This window comes from Schistocerca gregaria, chromosome X, assembly GCF_023897955.1.
Source record: "Schistocerca gregaria isolate iqSchGreg1 chromosome X, iqSchGreg1.2, whole genome shotgun sequence".
Classification (NCBI taxonomy): Eukaryota; Metazoa; Arthropoda; class Insecta; order Orthoptera; family Acrididae; genus Schistocerca; species Schistocerca gregaria.
This window is the reverse complement of record NC_064931.1, coordinates 116,940,511-116,960,756: the sequence shown is the minus strand read 5'-3', so window position 1 is coordinate 116,960,756 and position 20,246 is coordinate 116,940,511. Positions and strand designations below refer to the sequence as shown.

At 38.7% G+C, this 20,246-nt stretch overlaps 1 protein-coding gene across 6 annotated transcripts in view; it reads right to left on the bottom strand.

Moving 5' to 3' along the window:
* Positions 1–716: 716 nt before the first annotated feature.
* The window catches only part of LOC126299604 (protein seele), an 86,415-nt gene continuing 66,885 nt past the window's right edge, over positions 717–20,246 (bottom strand). For all 6 annotated transcript variants that reach the window (XM_049991635.1, XM_049991631.1, XM_049991632.1 and 3 more), the window contains 3 exons: positions 14,977–15,092; positions 5,127–5,333; positions 717–1,047 (listed from right to left, as the gene is read on the bottom strand). In XM_049991635.1, the coding sequence (XP_049847592.1) occupies positions 892–1,047; positions 5,127–5,333; positions 14,977–15,092 (479 nt within the window). In that variant the 3' untranslated portion in view covers positions 717–891. The remainder of the gene's footprint in view (positions 1,048–5,126; positions 5,334–14,976; positions 15,093–20,246) is intronic.

Here is a 20,246-nt window from a genome sequence, read left to right as displayed (position 1 = left end):
TTATGTCAGCAGTAACAGGACTGTAATCATTTTAAGACAACAGTACAAATATGGATGCATTATAACAATCAGTCTACTTGAGTAACTGTTATCGTAGCCCACCCCAATAGCTGAATGGTCAGTGCGTTGGAATGCCATGCACGGGGGCTGCGGTTCGACTCCCAGCTGGGGTGGGAGATTTTCTCCCCCCAGGGGCTGGGTGTTGTGCTGTCATCATCATCATCATCATCATCATCATCTCATCCCCATTGTCAACACACAAGTTGCCCAATGTGGCGTCGCACTCAATAAGACTTGCACTTGGTGCCGAACTTCCCACCTGGGAACTCCCGGCCACTGACGCCATACGATCATTTCCATTTCCACTGTTATTATAGTCAAAATTTTTCCATATTAGCACATGAGTATTTCTGTAAATTAGATCTACCTTATACAAAACACAGTTTTGCTTCTTCTTTACCCATATTGCTTCCTCACGGCTGTAGTATAGTTACCGAGTTTTTCTAATATTTATTCCAAAATTCATTTAGCAATTATAGTTATTTTGTCATTAATTTTGGTTATTTGCATAAAGTAGACTCATTTTCTAAAATTAGCCTTCAATAATCTAGAACAAAAAAGTAATTGATTAAATAGATCCGCTGTGAGCAACAGTTAATAATATAAACAAAGTATGTGTTGTGTAGCGAAATCCATACTAAAATAAAAGACAAGCAAAAACAAAAACCAGAATTACTGTATTATCTCAATATCTACAACAACCAGTCAGTTACATAAATAATTACTGTACATGGAATAGTTCTTCATAAAACTCAAAAGGAGCCTAAATGTCAAGTCTGTTTCCAGTTCTCTTCTTTAAAAACAGGGACATCAACCCATTAAGGGCACATGTCATAATTCATCATTTTCAGATAATTCTTGTTCCTTTTCTAAAGTTATTGAACACAGTTTCGCAGATTCAGTACACAACTTTATGTCTATATCATCTTCCTTTTGACTGAACAGGCGCACAATAGCTTCTTCATTTTCCTCCACGATGCCTTCACACTAAAATCAAACAAACAAAACCAAATATCAGAGACTTGCTGGTATAACTCTCCAGGCAGACATAAGAATACTAGAGTATTGCAATGTAATACAATTGATGTATGGCTTATTGAGTTAAACTAGATTGTATATTAATAAGTGTATCTCAGACTATAGTTATCTGTACCACATTCACTGAAATAAGGAAATATTTCTTATGGCATGAATCAAACCTCCAGTCATCTAATTATTGTTTGTCATAATGTATGTGACACAGTAGAGATGTTCCACTGCTAATAACGTAAACTATTACTCTTGGGAGAAAGGACATAAATAATGAATGATTTGTCCAGAAACTGATTCCTTGGCAGTTCTTTCCACTTGTATAATGAATGTCAGCAGCAGTGCGGTCTACTAGAATGCCATTTCCTGCAAGAAGATTCACACTGTATCACAAATGCACACCAAAGTATGGGATATTGTGCCCTGTGAAATTTATTGAGTGCTGTAACAAAAACTTGCTCTCTGATTTCTCAACTAACTAGCCACATTATACAGAATTTGTTGAAGTATTTGTTTTCAGGCTGATACCTTATAACGCAACCACACTAGCACCCTTCCCTATTTCATATTGTGCTTATCATTTCTTGACAATTCAGACCATTTGCTACGTCTTTTGTTATTTTTTTCATGCCATGAGCTCTGGATTTTTGTCCAAAATATTATCTCCAAACAAATTTTTAAGAAAGCTATTGTGTCTAAAAACACAAAATAACCTTAATGGGAACGTTCAATATTGCATTATAAAAGGGTCCAGAAAGAAGGACTGGTGAAAGATTTGGTTTATGACAGACAGATAACAGAAGAGACTGTTTGTGTCTTATCCCTGTAACTTTACAATCTTCAAAATGCTACAACAGAGATATAGTTTGTTAAGCATTCTAGTGATAAAAACAAACAATAAACTGGTTTTATACATTCTAAGAGGATATATTGAAATCTAATAAAATTTAGTAATATTTATGTAGACAGCGATCGTAAGTACTAGACTGTACAACACAGGAGTGGTGTAGAAAATAAGGAGAGGATATATGACTATAAGAGTACGGTAGTGAAAGGGGGAACAGTGGGTTTTTGGCTAGAGAGATTGCAAGGTTGATGGAAATATGAGACAGCAGATTCTACTTACATAGTTCAGACAAACAAGTGCTGTAGGAGAATCCAATACCATAGGTACTGAAGTAGCCATTAAAATCATTAATGTTGTGTATACAATGTATTTAATAACTGAGTGGTCAAGCTTGTTGTTATCCACAATTTTCTGGTGGTCATTCATGGTAGTTAATTGTCATTCCCACATAAAATGCTACACAGTAATTGTAGAACAGGTGGTATATAATTTGGCATCACCAAAATGTGTTATGGCTCTTGGAGAAAGGACTTTTTAATTTGGAATGTGTGACATCTGTCAAAATTGAGGTCCTTAGGTAGTTAATATTTCTGATATAAATAGCATTAGTTCACTGAGTTGAGAAGGAACAGGTAAATCTGATGTAGGAGTAGATGTTGAGGACCTGCGGGAAAGAACAAACTACCCTTGCCACAAGTTCATTTCATGTGAGACTATCAATGGATCTAAACCAGACCTGGGGATTTAGGTGTTGCATCGAGTGCAATTCTCTCAATGGGCATTAACAGAGAATGCGTTGCAGTTCTACCTGTTTACCGATGAAGCGGGTTTCACAAACCACAGGGCAGTGAATCTACGGAACATGCATTACTGGTCTGTGGACAATCCTTGCTGGCTCAGGCAGGTAGAGCGACAGAGACCATGGACTGTAAATGTATGGTGCGGAATCATTGGCGACCAGCTCATTGGTCCTCACTTCACTGCAGGGACCCTAACAGCTGCAACATACATCACGTTTCTACAGAATGATCTGCCAATGTTGCTCGAAAATGTCCCACTGGAAATTCGTCGACGTATGTGGTATCAGCATGATGGTGCAGCTGCACATTCCGCAATTAACAATAGGTTGACCCTTGACAGGATGTTCGACAGGCGTTTCATAGGACGTGGAGGACGCATAAATTGACCAGCCCGTTCTCCTGATCTAACACCTCTGGACTTCTTTCTGTGGGGTACGTTAAAGGAGAATGTGTACCATGATGTGCCTACAACCCCAGAGGATATGAAACAACGTATTGTGGCAGCCTGCGGCGACATTACACCAGATGTACTGCGGCGTGTAAGACACTCATTACGCCAGAGATTGCAATTGTGTGCAGCAAATGATGGCCACCACATTGAACATCTATTGGCCTGACATGTCGGGACACAATCTATTCCACTCCGTAATTGAAAACGGAAACCACGTGTGTACGTGTACCTCACCCCTCATGGTAATGTACATGTGCGTCAGTGAAAAAGACCAATAAAAAGGTGTTAGCATGTGGACGTAATGTGCTGTTACAGTCTCTCCTGTACCTAAGGTCCATCACCGTTCCCTTTTGATCCATATGTAATTCGGTACTCTCCGATACACACGATCGAACAGCGGAGGAGTGGTACTCAAGCGTCAAATTTAGGTTAAAATATCTCCGGATGTAATTAACATTTTACAATGCAACAGACAGCACTGATTATGTATTTGTTTATATGTTCAGATATGCTAACAAAACTAACGGGGTTCGATTTAAAAAAAGGTAGGTTTGTGTTAAAAAACATACTTCCGTGCATTTTTTTATGGTTTGTATTAACCAATTACACTAGCCCTTCTCCTCATGTTCAGTCTGTGGAATCGATTCATCAGTATTTGATGTGGTTTACGAAATATATCCAGCGGTAATGTTAGGTGACTCACCCTGGATAGCTGCCATATAGTGTCCAATACAAAACCCTGAAGTCCTTGTGGAATGTAGTCAAACTAAAATTGGACCAGAAAGGGTGGCCTAATATAGATATTTTCAGGCCAGTTTTAAAGTAGCACATGGAATAAGGTATCCAATTCAATAGGAGGAGAGTTACTTTTTGGAGAATATGCCAGAAATGGCCACCACTGACATCAATGCTGTACTGTGTGTGATATATCTAACTGTGGAAAATCCAGTATGGAATGTAACAATATTATGAAAAGGGAAATTCCTGTCCACCATTTAGCGGAGATGCTGAGTCACTAGACACAACAAAAAGACTGTCACAATACAAGCTTTTGGCCAACAAGGCCTTTGTCAAAAATAGGTGTGTGTGTGTGTGTGTGTGTGTGTGTGTGTGTGTCACTATATGGTGATTATCAACTTTCCTTTTCATAATAGTGTTCTATGTCTAACTGTGTATTCTGTATGGCAGCTCTGCCTGAGACTGGCAGCAATAGCATTTCCAATATCTGTTGCTGCTCTTGCTTATGAAAAAGATGGAAGGGGGGATTTGAGCAGAACAGAATTTATCCTGGTTAAAAACGATAGGGGAAAAAAATAAATTGAGCTTAGTAGCCAGGAGATTATACCACATTTCTCATGAGCACATGACAAGATTGCACTAGTGATGACTGCTGTTGCTCCATCTAGCTGAAAATGGGAGCTGCAGTTCTGCTGACTTTTGTTATAGTTGTAAAATACCAGTTTTAGATTTTCCTTTCAGCAGCTTATCTACAACACATAAGCTCAAATATAATAATAATAATAATAATAATAATAATAATAATAATAATACAAACACTGAGATTGTCTAGTTTGTTTGCTATTTTACGCAACCTGGAATATAATTTGATCATTATAACAACTAGACATTTATGTATACCAAAAGAATAGTCAAACCAGAAGTAAAGCCTTGGTACTCCAACGTCATCATGTAAAGTCTTAAAAAATGTGTTCATATATCACATAAATTACATCTTATCTGCATATTATGACATGTTGTACAGATAATTTACATGACAGTTCAGTGGGTGTTCAGTAAATCAGAAAGTATAAGAATCTTACAATTCTAACTTATCCCTTCCTACATCAACTTTATTATTTAGAACAACGTAGAATCAAGCCACATTTCATGCAAAGACATACCAGCTTTAAGAGAAATGAGAAACCACAGAGATACTTACATAAAATTTAAGGCTTCTGTTTAAATCAGAATCTTGAATAACATCAACTTTGCCCATGTCTTCGTTCAGTTTGCCATCATTTGTTATAAGTTTAAGTACAGTCAATTCTCCAGATGATTTGTAGGTGGCTCTAACATAATCATCCATTTTGTTACATATTGTTTCAAGTACTTCAGTCAGATGGAGTTCAGATCGTGCATATGGTACCTACAATATTAGCAACTGTTATTTACTTTAAGAGTTTCAAATGAATTGCACGGGCATATAGAGCTTGCATACAAGGGAAAGAGCTACTGTATGTAGTACTTTCACATCTTATTAAAAGACTTCTATTTACATTGGAAAACAATGTGGTATTTACTAAGTTAAATCAATTAAGTTCTCAACTATAGTACAATCCTTGATTGTATGGGTGTCTGCAAGTCATAACTGTGGGGTAATACAGAAGTACACATTATGATACTATTGCATCATGAACACACAAACAAACTGAAATCTGTGAACAGTCACAAATGAGTTTACTCATATGCTCAAGACAGTTAAGAGTTTTAATATGTCACATACCCTTGAAAATATTGCATAATGTACCTATAATGATTTAACATTAAAGTGCTATGTTATTTCGCGACAGAAGTCTTTAAGTGCATGAAAAGCTGCAGAGTTCACAATGACAAGAAGAGAGAGATGTTTGGCTGTTCCTTTTACTTTACACACTAATTCACCGCAAATAAAAATATATTTATGAAGTAAAAGACCAAAATCTACTGGCAAATAGCCCTTCAACGGCATGTAAACTTTAAAGAAACTTCCTGGCTGATTAAAACACTGTGCTAGAAGAGGATTCGAACCCAGAATTCCACTTTTTTTTTTTTTAAGCAAAGTTTTAACAATTGAGGAATCCAGGCACACTTCATAGTCTGGCTCAAAACTTCAGTCTGCTAGTATCTTTCAACCTATTTCCCAAACACTAAAGAGACACTTCTGCAAACATTTTTTCCAAGAGTGTGGCAAAAACAAGGTATGTAGGAGATCTTCAGTGGATTTTTGAAAGTATGAGAAATGTTTTCATAGACAGAAATCTTTAAGATGAGTTGCAATGGATGTGTGTATTACACAGTTGGCAGAATTCCCTGTGAATGACAAGGCTTTGGGTTTGAGTCACAGTCAAGCCCATTGATTTAATGTCACAAAATTTAAATATTCACGTATGCCCACATTTTGAGTTTCATCGAATAGAGACAACAATATCTGCCTTCGTACACCCTAGTGTATTTGTAAAATGTAAAATGTTTGTACATAATCAGAGAGAAAAAAAAGGGGGGGGGGTGAAGGGTCAAAGCAAGAGACTTGTGAAGTCAATAGCTGAAATAAGTCAGTCAAATACTTAGATTTCATCTTCGTGACATACTGACAGTGGGAACAGTAATTAACACATACAAAAAAGTATTTGCTTTAGTCTATAGTCACAATTTTTATTTTGTCTACTGGCTGCCAGTTTTGGTACACATAACCATCCTTGGGCAATCCTACGATCAAAAAATCACAGCATGTACTTAAAATAATAATGTGAGAAACTTTTACAATATATCTTCTCTCCCTGACACACAATTGTGATGCTTGCTTCCTAAGTAGGTGTGTCAAAAACTAAATCGACAAGGTCAATGTCAAGCTCTAAATAGATACCAATTGTGACCAGCAGTGATAAGAGTGCCACCTGTGTAGAGGGTTTCTTTGTTTTTCTTCTTAAAAAATGTGATCTTTATGAAATCACATAACAAAACATAGACTAAAAAGAGTCACCACTCTAATAAAACATTAAAAGCAATACAGCAAATCTTGTTAACCACATTCCCATTCACCATTTGCTTACAGTTTATATCACTAAAAAACATTGATATGATCATGAATCATTTAATCAAGTAAATGTTATCATAACAATAGCACTACACATTAATAACTCTAAATTATTTTTATTGACAAGATGTCCAGCATCCTAGGGGAACAGCAGTGCACTATGGCTAAGTTTTGCTCTGCAGCCGTTTATCTTTGGTCGCACGTCCAGTTTCATATTTATCTCAGCAGTGTGAATAGGTACACTGGGGCTCTCAGTGGCACCGTATTGTGCTTCCTCCACACCATGCCGCAGTTCATCAACCCGCCACCGCTATGATAACCATTCCTCATATGTTCCAGGCAGTTGTGAGAACTTGCATTGATGGACTTTGGTATTAGCAGCAAGCCACAACACTAATTCATGCAACTGTGTTGTGCTGTGAATGTTGTGGCATTTTAATCCAAAAGTGCACAGTGTGTCCTGTGTATGGTACCGTGTACCAATACCAGCAGCCAGGAGAAAAAAAAAAAAAAAAAAAAATATTCAAAAAATTAAAAACATAATTAACAGTGTACCCAAATGATGTTCATAATGAATGTTATATGAAACTTTGTCACTCTTTTTATATCATTGTTAGACAACTATAATGGGATGCTGCAAATTGACTCAACACTCTGAGATTAAGTGTTGACGGTGCCACCAATGGCTGACAACAGCAACATCAATGATGGGTTTGATGGACGATACCCCTGGCAAAAACTCTGAATTAAGAGAGCCAGCACTGTTTAACCACACCAATACTGTATGTACTTCCAAATCCCACTCATCATCTACTTCAACATAAGCAGTGGCCTTGCCTAATTGGAAAATGGTTTTTGTTTAGACTGTTCTTCTGATTGGTTGTGATACTTTGGTGTCTGCTACCTTACCTTTGGCAATGGGCACATACTTCTGAGGTGGTTTTGTGTATCTGTACTTCTATTTGCTTCCCTGGAGCCTGTGCCATGTCACCATAATGAAGTATAGTTTGTGCAACCTTAAAATGGCGATGAAGGTGACAATCTACGAACAGATACATGTGTGTTTTGTTCATAAACAAGAGTGTGAACCAAGAATTCGTAAAACTATGGCAGCGAAGTCGACTGTATCAGCAAATGTAGTTTCAAGAATTTTGTTGGCTACAATAACAATAAAACCAGCAATTACAACAGCAAAACCAGCAAATGATGAAATAGCTACTTGCAGCAATGAACCTAGCCCTGACGTTGCTACAGTTTCAAACATTTGATGCTGCAACGAAAAACTGGACCTCACATCAGATTAAGTCTACAGGTTCACTTTTGTTAAGTTGCATCTCAGATTCCGAGATGAAGTGTGCTTATTTTTTGTCCCCTAAGTCACCAATTTATAAGTTGCTTCAAAAACTTAACCAGTTGGTAGAGCCACGAGTCACATGAGAACACACGTACATGGTAAAAACAATTTCACCACCCAACTCATAAAGTGGCAACTAGATTTAAATTTCTACAATGTAGCAAAAATGATTCATGGTCATATTTTGAGAAGGTATGGTATCATCAATGCCAAAACCATGGTGCCGCCTGCCATATAACAACAGGTCACGCGTCAGACAGCACATGGCAAGATGTTATTAGCGCAGGCACAGTGCTGGTGAGCTGGACAGCCCAATTATGGCCCATCCACATAGCAACATCCATGGTAATATAGCAACATCCAGTTGGTGTGCCGACATCAAACAGCTACATGACAGTGCTGCGCCAATTACACTAAGCCACGCAACAGTGGACTCAATGGCAGTCATATTCCTATGCTGCCTGATGCTTTATAAGCACATGCAGCCCTTCATTCCAGTAGTCTCTTCTTGGACTTTGCTATCACTGGTGCCATGATACCACACCAATCAGATCATCATCATCAGGATTACAATCCCACCCCACTCTGGAAATGGATTACACAAGGGATTCTGCTTCACAGTACTCCAACCTTGGTGTTATAAATGGAATCTGCTGACCGCCATCGCAGTGGCTGCTCTAGATCATTCATTGGTTTATAGTATTGCTCTCTATTGACTTTTTTTCTTGTTGTTGGAATAAACTTGTCCACTCATGCCTGCTGTTATTTGTTGTCTCTCTGATAGTATCCCCAAACAGAATGGCTTATCAAACTCCAGTAATAACAATGTGTACCATGAACAAGAAGGTGGCTATAGTTCATGGTGATCCATTTTATAACAGTGAGATAGGTGAACCTAAAGGCAGTGCAAAAAGCGAAAAAACTTCAGACAGGACAGTTGCACTGAAGATACTGAAAGGGGGTATCAACTGAAGAACCCAAAACTGAATATCATCAGGCGACTTTTCTATCTCCACTTTGCAAAAACTGAGACGCAAACAAAAAGCTGCACTTCTCCAAAACTGCTCCTGGCTGCTGATGTTGCTATGACAGAAGACTGTAGGTATGATGATGGACTAAATGACAAACAGAGCAATTTTTATGTAATGGAAGAGGATGAAGTGGATTTCATATAAACCAGAATTTACTACATGCTTACTTGACTCTGTCACACTGGCTAACATGATAAATTTAAGTTTTTCCTACTTTTTCTCGAGTGCAAAATAATATATTGCTTTATTTGTGAGTTTCTACAAAGTGAATGTTGAGTAAACACCTTCTGAAGTCATTACAACTGACTTCTTCATATTTTGGTGTTATAGTATTGTTTAATTTTTTGGCTAGTACTTGTGAACAGATAGCAGTTCATCTCAACCTGTTGAAATTGTTTCCCCGTTGTTGGAGACTCATTCATTCCGTCTGACAGAATTTTCAGTAGACTGGAAATAGAGTTCAGGCACAGGGTTGTCACTGGGAGCCCAGAAGACACACAACAACCACAGACCATTCTGCCAGCTCTACAGAAGTTGGATGACACATGGGCATAGGTCTGGGCACCAACAGAAACGGAGCCAGTCATTCCGTGCTAGATTCAACTGGCATCTCCATAGGCCTCAACAATTTCAGTAGCAGCTTCTGACCATTGGGACCAGGACCAGAATTAGAGACTCCTCCATCAACAGGGGTGCCACAGGACCTTCTGGAAGGGACATCTGCAGTACCTCCCCCTCACTGCTGGTCCAAGTTCTAAGTTGGACATTACCAATCCTATGGATCAGTTAAATGGGTGAGGGATCTTGAATCCTAGCTGATAACAATTAGGAAAGTGAGCAGATTGCATGAACACTCCAAGTCTCAGTGCCACTAGTGCGTAACTCCAGCAACTACTGCCGCCACAGCCAGTGGAGGGTGTGGCTGGCAATACCTCTGGCAGGAAAGCACCACCAAGCCACACAAATGCTGTGATGTTTTCTTTTGACTTTTGTTCATGCCATGACTTTGGGTTATCAAACCACAGTTTCTGTTTTGAGCATCTTATAAACTGGTTGTGATACCTTGATGTTTGATATTTGGCTTTGGACGTGGATTTCTGTGTATGTATCCACCCCCTGAGCCTCTGTCTGATCAATGTAACAAATTGATTGTGAACTCTTAAAACTTAAGTACATATAATGATTTCTGAATAAATATAACAATCGGTGTTTCTAATAATTAATTAAATATATTATTATTGGCTTTGAACAGTGTCAGATGCCATGAATTTTCATTCATGCATGCAAATCTTCATGTCAGATGGTGTCAACCTGTTATTGTCACCTTAGCTGTAATATGAAATTGTAGATGCTCTCTCTCTCTCTCTCTCTCTCTCTCTCTCTCTCTCTCTCTCTCTCTCTCTGTGTGTGTGTGTGTGTGTGTGTGTGTGTGTGTGTGTGTGTGTGTGTGTGTGTGTGTGTGTTTGGATCTGATGGGCACCCAATGGCAACATCATCAGCACCCTTACACTTATAAAAACAAACGAATGTGTAGATGAATTAAAAGTGTTGTACACGAGTGCACCCGAAATGACAACACAGTCACTCTGTATCACATGCACTCAAACCCATTGGGGGAGGGGGGGGGGGGGGGGGGGGGGGGGGGAAGGAGAACCAATCAAGAAATTAAAACACAGAAGAACTAAAAGAAATGCACAGGGAAATGTGACTGGCTGACCACTTACAAAAATCTAGGATGTCAGCCACCCTTTGAAACATTAAGAACATCTGCCTAAAATCTTATTACAAATGTTGGACAATTCACAAAACTTTAAAACCCTAACCACATTCGTTTGATCTGCTGGCAAACCTGCCCCAGTCTGCTTGTCGGCAAATAAGATGCAGCCCAATAAAATGTGGTGCACTGTGATCTGCATGCCACAAGCACCACACATTGGAGGGTTCTCTTGCCGGAGTAAGATTCCATGTGTCATAGGGCTGTGGTCTATGTGAAGATGAGTAAGAAGAACCTTGTCCTGCTGATGTAACTGGAAGGAAGTACTCCATGGCCGAGACGTGAGCTTGATGACATGAAGCTTTTTATCGGTCACTGCCAGCTACTCGTCTTCCCATCGACACGTGACTATGTACCTCAACAGTGAGGTGGTAGCATGCAGGGGGATAGCGCATCGAAATAGCAGAGGATCTTGACATGCCTCTTTGGCCACTCTATCCACCCTTTCATTCCCCGTAATTCCAATGTGCCCAGGTACCCAGCAGTTGCTGTAGTTTCTGGATATTCTGGGTTACTGTAACTGCTGGGTACAAACGTTGGAGAGAGTAAAGGGGGCTCAGAGAATCTGAGCAGATGAGAAATCTAACGCCAGGAGAACATCTCATCTGCTCCAATGCTCGCACACAATTTGGGAAAATGACAGAGCAACCAACAGAGTCCCTTTGCTTACACCCAACTGTAAAAAGCAGCTACATGGTTGTGGTACTCAGATAAGATATTAGAGAATATCACATTAAAAACAGAAGCAGGAGTGCTATCTCTCCTGTACTGCACCAAATCTAAAATCACTCGGGGCCTCTCCAGTAACCAGGGCGGCAACTGGTTAAAATCCTGGGTTTGGAGTTGTACTGGGTCCACACCGATTGACTCCAGGACACACTGCATGCAGATCCTAAATGGCATTGTGGCTCACGGACGGTTATAAAAAAGGTGTTCCAGAGGTGGATGAGCAACAGTATGGCGTGCAGGTGAAGTTGGAGCTGCAAATAACTTACATGCCTGACACACCATGAGGAGTCTTATAGCTCTTTTCTGTAGTAGTAGTATTCTTTTTAAATGGGGGAAAGTGTTCCATAATATACTAATTTCAGTGCTTGGCTAGGAACTATCTTTGCGAGCTGGCTAAGAAGATATATGGCACTACTGACTTTTCTGCATACGAAATTAATGTGGTATGTCCACTGCAAATTTTCATCAACATATACACCCAGGAATTTACAGTTACCATTTTCTGTTGCAGAGCTATTACGTACACTATTCGTATTGTTGTGATGAGAACAGCCTGTTTTAAATGTCAGTAGTTGAGATTTGGTGACATTATTGGTATTATTTGTAACAACAGACAGTCTGACCAAAAACGGCTGTTTAAACAGACTGAGTTTGTAAAATAAAAGTTAGTGAGGCAAATAATAGTAACTACTGACTAGGCTTACTGCTTACCTCCTCCTCAAAGGTACTGGAAAAGATTATGTGTGCACGAACCATAACATGCCTCTCGCAAAATAGGATACTCAGCCAGTCTTAATTTGGATTTCATATGGATGCACACACAAAAATGTTATTCTTCAATTAAAAAATCATATTATACAAAATTGAAATGACTAAATATTGGTAACATTCTGTGACCAGAGAAGCTAAACTATTATGGGGACAGAGGTCTTGCTGGCAACCTCTAGCTAACTAAAACAATGCAGAAGGTAACATTAAGAATTCCAGGAAGTATACAAAATGAAATAGGATCATCAGAATGAGGAATAATCACTACAGGTGTGCCAAAGGGATCAATATTAAGTCCACTATTGTTCTTATTGATTATAAATGATCTGTTATCATATATCCAAAAAGCAGAAATAGTTCTCTTGGCTGATGATGCAAGTACTACACTTCAACACTCCAAAATGTAAACTTAGCTAAAAAAAACAGTATATGCAATTCTATACTGCAGTAGGCCTGATCACACCATTATAAATAATGCAACAAGGGTAAAATTATTAAATGAAACAGAATATTCTAAACTATCAGGTACTCATATAAAAAAGAACCATAACTGGAACTCACGTGTTAAAGGTCTCGTTAAATGTCAAATGTCCAACTCTGTGTTATGGATAATACCAACTTTTATTCCACTGATGAATATTTAAATTTATGATGTGTGTATATAAATACTTAATGTATAATGTGTATTATTCTAAACTTAAATAAGTATGTCTAGAAATCACTTTCAGACACGTACTTAGAACCTGACTTGTCCAATGTCTTTGCAAAAGATGCTTTTGTAGACAATAGATGAATAAATACAAGGGTTGGAACTTTAATAGAGGCAACTATTTATTTACAGCTCATACAAAATAGATGTGTGTTTCAAAGTTTTACTGACCTTCAAAGTAGTCACCTACATTGAGTATAACCCGCTGCCAATGATGTGGAAGTTGTACGATACTCTTAGCAGTGCCAATTGTGTTGACAGTTTGAGTGGCATGGTCTATTGCCCGACGAATTTGTAGCAGTTCTGAAGCGAATGCAGTGAAGTGTTTCCTTCAGTTTAGAAATCGAGATGAACTCATGAGGGCTTAAGTCGGGGGAGTGCAGTAGCTGGTATAGCAACAGCCCCATCAGTCAAACAAATCAGTAACAGCTTGCACTGTACATGCTTGAGCATTGTCCTGCAAAATGATGGTCAGGTCCTGCAGAAAGTGTCATCACTTCTGTCTCTAAGCTGATCGTAGGGTGTATTCCAAAAATGAATAGCACAGAGGAAGAAGTGATGACACTTTCTGCAGGACCTGACCATCATTTTGCACGACAATGCTCAAGCACGTACAGTGCAAGTTGTTACTAATTTGTTTGACTGATGGGGTTGCTGAGTGCTATACCACCTACTGCACTTGCAAATTCAACTCGATTTCTAATCTGAAGGAAACACTTCATGGCGTTTGCTTCAGAACTGCTAAAAATCCGTCGGGCAATAGATCATGCCGCTCGAACTGTCAACACAACTGGCACAGCTAAGAGTATTCAACGACTTACACATCGCTGGCTACAGTTTATACATAATAATGGTGACTACTTTGAAGGTCAGTAAAACTTTGAAACATGTATCTATTTTGTACAAGCTGTAAATAAATAGTTGCCACTATTAAAGTTCCAATCTTTGTACAATTCAAGACAATACCACACTATAGAGGAAAAAATTTCAAAAATTTGATTTACTTTTCCTATTTTCATTAATATATATCTTATAGCATCATATTCTGAGATATCTTATTGCATCATATTCTGAGATAACTCATCACTGGAGAAGAAGTGTGTATTGTACACAAGTGTATAATAGGACTAATATGTTGTGTTCACAATAGAGCCTACTGTAACCAGCTATTTAAACAGTTGGACATACTGACAACAGCCTTATAGAACACTTACTCCCTTATGAAGTTTGATGTTGACAATCACCTATACTTTGAAAACAGCAGCAGCATTCATAAATGGGATCAGAAATGACGTACGCTATCCATAACTCAGCCTTAGGGTGGTCCACAAAGAAGTGAGGCAGTTGGCCATAAAAATATTTGACCACATACCCAGAAATATAAAGAACTTAATAGAGGATAAAATTAACTTCAAACACAAGCTGGAAGCATATCTGTATGTCAACTCCTCCTACACTGTAGAAAAAGCTCTGAATATGGTGTGTGTGTGTGTACATTTGTGTAAATAATTTTCATTGAGAATGTGTATTATAATTGCATAAGTGACCCATCGGATACCATAGCAAGAGGTTGCAATTATGATCAATGGAACATGCAAATAACTAAACTACACTAAATCTAATATACACACTGCTCTCTGATCCTGATTTCCATTCGCATCAATTCTGTAGCTGCCCACATCGACCTTCTTCCGTGGGTCTACTTTTTGCACTTCAAATTCGATTTCCTCAACTAGCTTTTGACACACTGAAAAGCAGATCAAAATATTCAAAATTAATATCACATATGACTACATTTAATTGTTTTATTAATTCCCTTTGCACTTATTAAGTGACAAGAAACAAGGTAGGCTTTTGCAATGTAAATATGTAGGCATATGAGTTATTCTGATTTTTGTAACGTCTGAAGGAATACGGGAAATAACTAAAAACTACGATTGCTCCACTGCTTTAGTCACTTGAGTACCGTTGTTTTCATCAAGGAGCAGGTGAAATCAAAAACATTTCTTTCAGTTCCTTACCTAAACAAATGTGACTGCCAAAACAGTTCACAAAATAAATAAAAGCAGCTACTCTTTCAAAAGCAACAATTTATAAGCTAGTAATTCCCTTTAAGAGGTGAAATGTGTAGTGCCACTGATAGGCACATGTGAAAGTAAGTGTGTCACATTACTTTGCTTTCAGAACTATAGTTCTTTTCTTGGGGAAGAGAGAGGGGTGGTTTGGAGAAGATTAAAAACGAAAGGCAGTCACTCACACACCAGACAAGTCCCTCTGCAGTGAGGTACAGCCATCCTCACAACTGGGGGGGGGGGGGGGGGCTGTCTCATCCTGGCGTTCGATTAATCCACCCTTTCTTTTTAACCTTCCCCAACCTATCCCCCTCTCACCCCCAAACTAGGAATTATTAGTTCTAAACTCTAGGTAGTGTGTCAATTTTTACTTTTTCACGTGTCTCTCATCTGCATTACACAGTTTGCCTCCTCAAGGGTAACACTGACCAGCAATTCTCTCTCACAATTTACTAGTTTTCTGCAACGAATTTTCCTTTGATACAAAAAGCAACACTTAACAGACATGCACCATTTCCAGAAGACTATTTCAAGGCTGCTATAGTCAATTAAGCACACTTACATATCACAAATGCTATTTTAATAAAATAGAAGGATTAAAATGATAACTGTAATTGATATATCCCAGTACAACTAGGGAAACAGCAGACTGGACAAACTGTTGTCTTGTCCACCTTATAACTGCATACTGTAATGATGTTAAGAAAGTAATATTCCACAGAATTGGAGAACATTTCTGCAACTTTGTCATGAAGAAAAGAAAATTTAGATTTCAAAACTGTCACTCAGCAATTCGAGGTACATTGCATCTTGCAAATGATTATCTGGAATTTGTAGACAAAAAGAAGTTCCATATTGGTATCTTTGTATGTGTAACAGTTGATTGTAGACTTTAAAGTCCTGAAGTATCTTAGTTTTTTCCTATTTCCTCATGTGTATCAATAATTTACGTTTATGTTCGATCATGGCATGCAATTTCATGTTTGCCAAGGATGCTAGCTATTCAATAAACAGAAAGTCATCTACCGCACACTGTCTCATCTTTACTAGTTTTTCAAGCTAGACATACCTCAGTAACTCACCTTATGCATCAAAAACCTGTTATTTCGTAATAATTGATCTGATATGTCTCATTCTGTGTAACCATTTTTTTAAGTTACTTTTCCACAGCTACAATCTACATATGGGAAAAACCTTCCACCAGTATATCTTACATGCAATTCAGCACAATGCCGACTTAAACACTAGGAGATGCACTTTCTATTATTATTTCTGTAATATCACAGTGATAACAGCAAAAATGTTCCTCTCCAAATTCAACAGTAAAGCAATATTCATGGTTTTTCTCTCATCAATGTTCTCCTTCCTTACTTTTCCTCTTTCCCAACTTCAGCCATAATGTAAAGTTAAAACTGTACTACAAAATGCATCTGTGATATAGGTTTACAAGGAACTTTATGTAAATAATTTAAGATGTAAAGATAACTACTCACCAAATAGTAGAGACACTGAGTTATTAATATGCACATAAACAAGACTACAAACCTTGCTGGCTTTTGGATAAATTCTTTACACACACTGGACGAGGAGAGGAAGGAGGTGGAGAGAAAGGAGGTGAAGAGCAAGAGGGAGGGTTGGGAAAGGGTGGCTGACAGCTATGAGAAATAGGAACCAAGAGTATGGGACAAGGGGGGGGGGGGGGGGAGAGAGAGAGAGAGAGAGAGAGAGAGAGAGAGAGAGAGAGAGAGAGAGAGAGAGAGAGAGAGAGTGAGTGAGTGAGTGAGTGAGTGTGTGGGCGCACGCGCATGGTCTTATGGTGGAGGTGGCTGTGGGGCAGTGGCGAGACTAAGGCTGCAAATCCATCTACACAATTCAGCCATCCTACTCCAACCCTCCCTCCCTGTCTATGCCTCCTTCCTTGTTTCCCACTAACCCAGCTCCTCACCTCAGTTGAGTTAAAGAGCTGCTGTGCCAGCAGAATGTAGCCACACAGGTGTGTGTGTGTGTGTGTGTGTGTGTGTGTGTATGGGCGGGCACAGGCACATGTGCACGTGAACTACACAGCTCTTAAAAAAAAAGGATGCTTCTCATAGTTAGCAAATTCTGTCTTCTCTATGTGCTTTTTGACGACTCTGTGGCTCTGCTGTTTAGAGCGGTGCTACCTTTACTACTTACATTAATATCCATAAGCCTCCATTGTTCATAAGCTTTAATGGCATGTACCAGTATCTAGTGCTAGAACAGTGTTTGTTTTCATTGTTTTTTCATCTACTTTAAGCACAGTCTGTGCAGTTCTCCGTTCCTTTCGAATGCCAGCTATTCTCTTCATTTCAACATAACTACTGTATCCTATATCATCACTGCTCTGTCTTATATCTAGGCCTGCCCCTGTGATTATTTCCTTCCATCAGCCTTTTAACTATAGTTTCTAACAATGACTCACATCTTACTATGTGCCCATCCATTCCCCCTCTTTGATTTGTTGTGTTATTTACTAAGCTTTTTCTCCTCATTGACTCATTGTGACCCATTTTCAGACCTTAGTTGATCAGTCCATCCCATCTTCCAAAGTCTCATGTAAAACTACATTTCAAAAAAGCTTATAATGTGTTCATGTCAGTTGTCCCCATTTTCCATGTTTTGTAACTATACAGAGCTGTGCTCCAAACATTGCTTATCATGACACTTTTTTGTGGATGTTAAAAGCTGTTTCTTTTTACAGAAAATACTTTTGCCTTTATAAACCCTGCTACTATGTCTTTTTTGTGTATTCCTTCTTTATATGTTCCACTTTTAAGATGACAAAATCACTTGTCCATGTTAATTATTTAGCCATCCAGCATGTCCATATTTTGCACCTACCATTACCTTCAACTTCGTTTTGGTTATATGCATACTATAGCCATAAGATAACATTAATTCCACTTCACTAAAGCCTGAACTCAGTTTCTGTTCACTTATAACAACCACTGCTATTCTTATCTCATCAGCAGACAATATACACATTTTCTGTCCACGGCAAACAACTCTCAGATCAAGAAAGTCCTTTACTTCTCTTACTGCCTCTTCAAATAACAAATTAAATATCAGTCATGAATATGAGCAATCCTGCTGTATGCCTTTCCTGTTTTTGGTCTTTAGTACCATTCTATCAGGGCCGTCTATTATCAATAGCCTCCTTTAAATCTAAAAATGCACTGTATGTCTGTGCTTCTCCTTAATCTGCCCTCTATGATTAACCACAGAGGAACAATTGCTTATCAAGTGCCCCTGCTCCCCATAAAACAAAACTGGTCCTCTTTCAATCAACTTCCACTCTTCCATCTCCATACTTTTTGAAGAATGCACTCATGTGAGTATTTTTGATACATATGGTACTAAAATGTTTCTACAGTAGTTCACATATATGTCCATTATGGCTTTCATCTGAAGTTTAACAATTACATTCTTCTCAAAACATGACAGCATTTCACCAGTTACGTAAATTTGATTTATGGGCTTATACAGCTATTGCTTTGACCTGATGTCCATAACAGTTCTCCTAGTATTTCATAAGGGTCTAAAAATTTATTTATTCCTTCCAAATTCACATAAAGCTTATTGAAATTCAGATATATGTACTCAATCTATCCTATCTTCTTCTTGCATCATAGTCTACTTTCCAGGTGGCCTAAATTGTTTCCATCTTCCCTTTTTTCTGCTACTATTACTCAGTAACCTTTTCCATCACTGATCACTGTGCTTCTTGTTCTGTGTTCCCTAAAATGATTATTTATGAGTGTGTTTGTGTGCAACACTTATGTTACCCTGTTTCAATTTTGTACCTATCTCAAGATATCTTTTCCTCCCATCAATTTTTCTGTATTTTTTCTGTACTTATGATTAACTTCATTTCTGGACAAGTTTTATTGTTGTTTTCAGCATTTTTACATTTTTGTCATTTCTTGATTGATTGGTTGAGAGGGTTTATGGGACCAATCAGCAAGGTCATCAGTCCCGCGATCCCAAAGTTACTCACACAACAAAGAGGATCTGCTAAAAGTGGACAAAACCAGTCAGGGGCGTCTAAATACAAAACAAGGAAGTTAAAATACACACAGTAACAGGCATAAAACGTTAGACTGAATCTAAAAACTGGAAAAAAAAGGAGCATGCTTTCCACGGGGGAGTGGTCATGGGGTCCTAGACTGAGAAAACATGAAGAGAGGCAACTACCACAACCACCTAGTCTTATTCCAGGAGTAAAGCAAAACTTTATATCTGGAAATAAAAACCACTTTCGTGAAGGAAACTGGGGATCAATTCAACCATCTGTGAATCATATGCTACTATTAAATTTAAGGAATCTGGAAGACTATAATTAGTATGAAGGGCCAAAAGAAAGGGACATTCCACCAATATGTGGGATACCGTCAGTCTGGCTCCACAACCACATTGTGGGGATGGTTCGTTACGAAGGAGGAAACAATGGGTGAGCTTGGTATGACCAATGCATAGACGGCATAAAACCTGCGAGGCACAGAAGGAAGAGCACCCGACCACAGTAGTTTTCTTGATTGTGAGGAATTTATTGCTGAGAGCAGTAGCACACCAGATGTCATTCCACTTTTGTGCAAAGATAAACCAGCTTCTGCGAGGAGATTGTCCATGGGTCTAGTGACACAGATATGCATATCCATAGCTGGAGTTATGAAAGGGAATGGGGGGGGGGGGGGGTAAGTATCAGCTTCTTTAGCCAGATTGTTAGCCAGTTCATTCCCTGGGGCACCCACATGACATGGGACCCACAGAAAGACAACTGAGCACACAGCACAGCCAAGGGTGGAGAG